The following is a 6,000-nucleotide window of genomic DNA, read 5'->3' on the forward strand; positions in this document are numbered from 1 at the left end:
AAGAGACTTTAGAAAGTGAAACATCCTAAATTACCCTGACATTAACAAAACACCTGTAATTCTCTATTAACACCCTAAATGGCCTCAATGTTCTTTCTAAACATTAAAAAGTCCATATAGCACATGTTTTGGGTTGTAACAATATGAACAGATAAAATTACATGAAACCTGTTATTTTATAGCATATAATAAAATGTAGAGTCCAGTCCAGTATATTTATCAGCCTCTTAGGCATGGATTCTCTCCTTCCCAAGACTAGTTCACAGAGCAGCACGGATTCTCTCCTTCCCAAGACTAGTTCACAGAGCAGCAGAGACAAGATTTACCATAACATATCTAAACCTATGTTCAGCATTAACTCTTTTATAGGCTTTTTGTTTTTTGAAAACCTAAGACACAATAACCACATTAGTGCTAAAATGTGTCCACAGGCAGGCAGATCACCTCTTCCCTTCTGCTCACGAATATTCTCCTGGCCTTGCTGACAGGGCTGCTGTTCCTCCCTGGCTCACCTGGAATTTAACCTGAGCCGAGTGAGCCTCAGCATCTTGTCCACAGAAAAGCAGTTATTAACATGTGGAACTTAAACCACAACCATAAGGAAAAATAACAGCTCATGAGCACTTCTAAAATATACCATGATCCTGCTTATGTTAGAAGTCAAACTACTGCCTGTAGTGATCTTGGCTCTTGTAAGATGCTTGGTGAGCCATCACCCAGGAAAGGGAATGGGACTATCAGTGCTAAGCCAGAGCCTCTGTCTGTGGAGCTACAGCAAAGTCAGACAGCACTTAATAAAAAAAATGTTACTCCTTGCTTCAACCTAACCCAGACAGACATGGAGTTTATCAGTGAATACCTGAGGTAAGCAGGGTTTATATTTGCATTATGGGGCTTCTGAAGCCAATGAATGTTCCTCCTGACAGAAGCAGCCTTGATCCCTCATAAAACTCTGCTTTGAGAATTTGAAGCTGTACTTCTTTCTTACTGCTAAGCTTGGATTTTTTTTTTAAATAGTCCATTTAGAACAATCTTGCCTCACTGATAAAAGACTCCACCAAGAAGCTAAGTAAAGCGCAGCACTAAGCCTTATAGGTCCCTTATATTCTGCCCAAGGTAACTTCTAGCTAGTACTGGCATGCTCACCATCACAATTGTGCTATATAGTCTGAAATGGGGAAAAAATTCCTAACATTTATTTATAGAATATTCTTAAAGTAAAGATAAGAACAAGTCATTTACCTACCTTATAAAACCTCATGACATCTACAAACACTTGGATCTGATCTAATTTACCCCTATATTCAGTTATTTTGCTCCACCATCAGATTTTGAAGCAAATAAAATGACTGAGAATACAAACTGGTTTCTTGAATTTAAGATGGTAGAAAGCACACGAGACCTACCTGTGAGAGGTTCCACTGAGGCTGCTGAGCTTGTGGCAGGCCGAACTTACTCTGTGGTGCACCCATTTGTCCCACCAATGCTCCCTGAGGGCCAACAACATTCTGAGGAAGTGGCATTACTCCAGTCTGTGTGTTTCCCATAAACCCATTGGGCATGGGCATGCCCACCATCATGCTTGTATTCTGTCCCATCATATTTCCTATAAGGCCGGGAGCCGCAGGCACTGGTACACCCATGGAAGGGAAACCTTGAAATGCAGTCGCTGCTTGTGAGGTAAATGGTATATTTGTGGGTCCCATAAACACACCTGTGTATTAAGAATCATGAATAAAAAAAGAAACAAACAAACAGGTCAAGAAGATGTTCCTGTATATGGCTGCACTCCTCTCCAGATACAGAAGAGGCAACTTCCTGACCCACTGAGCAGACAGCTCAAAACAACTCCCATCTAAACCTTCAGAGCCTATTTCCAAAATGCAGACAGACGCACACCCTGAGCGTACATGCTGCTTCGGCTGACTTGCGCCACTGCTCTCCCCAAAACCAACCAGGCAGGTAGAGAAGTGGTTATTTGCTTTTAGGAGAAAGCAGGTGTGTGGCCACACAGTCTCAACACATCTATGATTGGAGGAAAGGGTCTGATGGGCTAGAACTGAGTAAACAGCATCTTATATTTCCACTATAGTGAAATCCGTTTCCAAGTTTTGCATAATTATATGTATGCATAGTTTTGACTACTTATTTGTTTACCTGCAGAGGAAACAGTATACACAAAATCAAACTTCATGTAAATCAAATTCCAGCAATTCCTGAAAAATAATTCCTTTCCTATGAACTTGTAGAACAATATTACGTGATTTGTGAACAACTTGTTAAGTCTCCAATGAATAAAGTTCTGTGAATCCTACACTGTTTAATTCTAATGCTTCATTCATTTCAGTTATGTAAACTTCCACAGGGAAAAGGTAACTGAGGTTAGTGTAACACCACTGTCATTCACTGGAAGCAGAGTTCAGTATCAATTACCAGCAGGGCTTTGCTGTGCTCCAGTACCATACAGAGATAAGATGGAGTCTTTGGAGAGTTGTTTCTTTGCTACTTCTTCTGACTTTGTAGTTTGCTCGGTGAACAGATCCAGATCCCCAGATGTTACCGTAGATAGGGTAGGAGCTGCTGGTACAGATGTTGTGCCCTGGACAAAACACCAAAATAAACTGTTAATTTCTACACAGCACATCTTATCAATTACTAGAATTCACATAAAAGTATGAAATTGGAAGTAGATTGTAAGAGGAAAAATGGTGACGTCTATGAAGATCATTTTTTAGCCCACACAAGAGCATCTAGAATGAAAGTTCAATGTTTCATAATGTGACCTGTTAGTGTAAAACCAAGGGGACTGAAATTCTTCCAGAGCCATATCAGGAGCTGGGACAACACAAGTTTTGCTCCTCACTTGAACATAATGGGTATGACAGCATGCAGACACAGTCTGATAACTGCCACCACTTCCCTCAAGAACTAGTGTCACTTGGATTAAAGAATGTTGTAACTTGCAGAAGCAAAAGGTTCTGCAATGGTAGATTAAAAGCTTTCACATTTTCAAAAGCTATACCATAAAATCTTTGTATACCTATTCTACGTCTATTTTAACACTAATAGTATGTTTCTAGTCCAAAAATGAAGTACAAAAAAAAAAGACCATTGACTACCTATATTAATGCCATATCCTGTATGCTATTTAGAGGCAAAGCAATACAAGTAATTTAGATATTTAATTTAAAACAGGTTTCCCATTAATCTTCTGCATCTTATACAAAGAAAGCATGACATAATCACAACTGACAATCTTGCTTAATCATTTGTTTTAAATATGAAATGAATTAAAGATTCTCCGAACACTAGTACACACTGGCTCACATTCTTCTGAAACTACAGATTAAGGTGGGTAGCAAGAGGAAGATAAATTCACATATTTAGTGTCCAAGATAGAACATCATTCAGTATATTACTGTCAAAACATTTTATTCAAACTTACGTAAGCAGAACTATGTTTGGAATCTATTATGACTAACTGAGCAAGACTTATAGGAGACATAGAAAAGGCTGTCTTATTTTGCAAAAATTCTAAAATGTGTAAGAAATTAGACATGACAGAATACCAAACCTAATGGTGTCTTTTAATCTGACTATATCTTAAGTTACCAATGAAAAAGCATTGGAACACAGAGGCCAAGAGAATGGGACAGGGTGCCCTTACATTTGTATGTCACCTGACTTCTGTCCTATGAGGTAAGGACGGGCTTTGTAACCAAGAGGACTTTGTACAAGAAAGGGCTAACTACTCAGTTATTATTGTTAACACTGATAACACAATGGCATCACTATGTGATCCTTTCATCATATCACTTCTGTACAACACAGGAATCTACTCAACACCTTGGGTTCCATCCTTGATCAATCAGATTTAATCATTTCCTCAAATGGTTGGAGAAATACTGATTCTGGTCTCATAGTACAACCGTCTGATAAACATTCTCATGATCTAATTTTCATGTATTTTTTAACTTCTACCTCAACATAGACACTGGCTAAAATTGGCCAGTCTGAGTAGCATAGCTAGCAAGTGCCTGAAGGTTGCTCGTCTATTGGTGCTGTGTTTGCCATCATGTCACCATCACAGTAAAAGGAAAGCCATGTTTGCCTGTTGCTTTATAATCTAGGCTCTCTTGCCTTTTGGGACTCTCAGGACTGGTATCAGCACTTGTGCGTGTCCACACACTCACTCTCACATATTCATATTCTGTCTGTCTCCCTGTTCCCACCTCTCCTCCCTTCTCATTGTGGGTAAACAGGAAAAGGCTGCTGTACGCAGCTCCTCCACCCTCTGTACACTTATACTCTTGTCTGCTATTTCCAGGCTGATGATAAACTCACGCTGTTTTTATACATGGGCAAATCTCTGACTAGAATTTATATATCCTTAGAAGACACCAAAAGTCTAGTAGAGTTCAGAGTAATTCATGATCTTGGTACTCTGGGTACTCAGACCCAGTTACAGCTCAATTTCATATACTAAAAGCCTGACAGAATTAGCAACTTTCATAGTTTAAGCATTCATATGAATACACACATATATACTCTACTGGGAAAGGCAGTATTTTGAAAATGTACTTGGATTTTAGTCTTATCAAGTAAAATATAATTCTCACCATAAATTATTTTAAAGGGATCAATACACAAATGGCAAAAATCGATACTAAAATGGTACAATTTTGGTTCATGAACAATATTTTAAAAATTAAGATATGATTTTTAAAATGAAGCATATTGGGGTTGGAGAGGCAACTCGATGATTAAGAGCATTTACTCTCTGCTCATATCTAGACAATCTCTTCTCTCCTGCCCTTATGCCATAAAGCAGGAAAATCCCCTCCAACAGAATAGCAGAGATGGGTATTATGGGAGCTGGGGGGGGGGGTTGTTTGTTTATTTGAGTTTGTTCAAAGAATGCAAAATAAAGAAGATACAGGGGGGAGGGAGAGAGGGAGGGAGGGAGGGAGGGAAGGAGGCAGTAGAGTCCAAAAGGGCCAAAGACACAATAAGCTAGCTGACTTTCCTGAATTATATGCTATTGCTATACTGAAATTTAATGATGACTTTAGCCTAATTCCAAGAAATTTACTTGTTAAGTTCAAGGCCACTATACAATAACTTTCATAACAAAAATATGTACAATAAAACATTATTAGTCTTAATGAGACATGAAATTGTTTGTTATTAAAAACTTCACATTCACACAACTCAGATGGGCTTCATGTTTCCTACAGAAAAGGAGTTCTGCATCTCAACCCCCTTTCAGGAAACCACTGGTTATTTTTAGTGTTCCAAAGTAAGAAGGAAAAATAGGGTTGCAAGCTTCCAAGTGACTTTAAATTACACCCAGAAAGTTAATGTTTCATCTGAAGGAAATTTGATGTAATGCCACAAAAATCATTCTGAATTCCTTCACTATTAGTATTTTAAAAATCTTATTACTGTTGTAAATAGTATTCATTTATTTTAAGACTAGCTAAAATATAATTTACCTTTAGAAAAATACAAACGTTTAAGTTGCCAAAACTTACTCAAGTCAAAATTTATTAACATTGGCAGTGTTAGTAACACTGGCTTGGAATTTAAGGATAGTTTGAGATTGTTTCACTCACCCACACACCCATATACACATTCTAAATACTGTTGATCCCCTAAAACAAGGGTTAAAATTTTCAAAATGGAGAAGGGCTTATAGGGGTCTCGATTATAACTGTCTCTGCGGCTGTAGCACCAAAGTAGCTAAAAATTATAAATCAATTGAAGTGGCTCTGTTTGAATAAAACTATCTGTTTTAACAAAACAAAACTGCCCCACGGGTCCCGCTCAAACTAAGGCACCCGCCAAGGACAATACAGGCGGTAAACTTTAAACCCCTACCCAGATCTAGCCAATGGTCAGAACATTCTCCACAGTTGAGTGGAGAGTGGGATATGACTTTCTCACGTACTCTGGGGCCTCACATTTGACCATGTCTCCTGGAGGGGGAGACCTGGTGGC

General features: G+C 38.5%; 1 protein-coding gene across 3 annotated transcripts in view; it reads right to left on the reverse strand.

Moving 5' to 3' along the window:
• The window catches only part of SMAP1 (small ArfGAP 1), an 81,674-nt gene that overhangs the window by 1,239 nt on the left and 74,435 nt on the right, over positions 1–6,000 (reverse strand). For all 3 annotated transcript variants that reach the window (XM_084754283.1, XM_084754284.1, XM_084754285.1), the window contains 2 exons: positions 2,434–2,599; positions 1,407–1,714 (listed from right to left, as the gene is read on the reverse strand). In XM_084754283.1, the coding sequence (XP_084610409.1) occupies positions 1,407–1,714; positions 2,434–2,599 (474 nt within the window). The remainder of the gene's footprint in view (positions 1–1,406; positions 1,715–2,433; positions 2,600–6,000) is intronic.

Source organism: Acomys minous (genome assembly GCF_964271855.1).
Source record: "Acomys minous genome assembly, chromosome: 13".
Lineage (NCBI taxonomy): Eukaryota > Metazoa > Chordata > Mammalia > Rodentia > Muridae > Acomys > Acomys minous.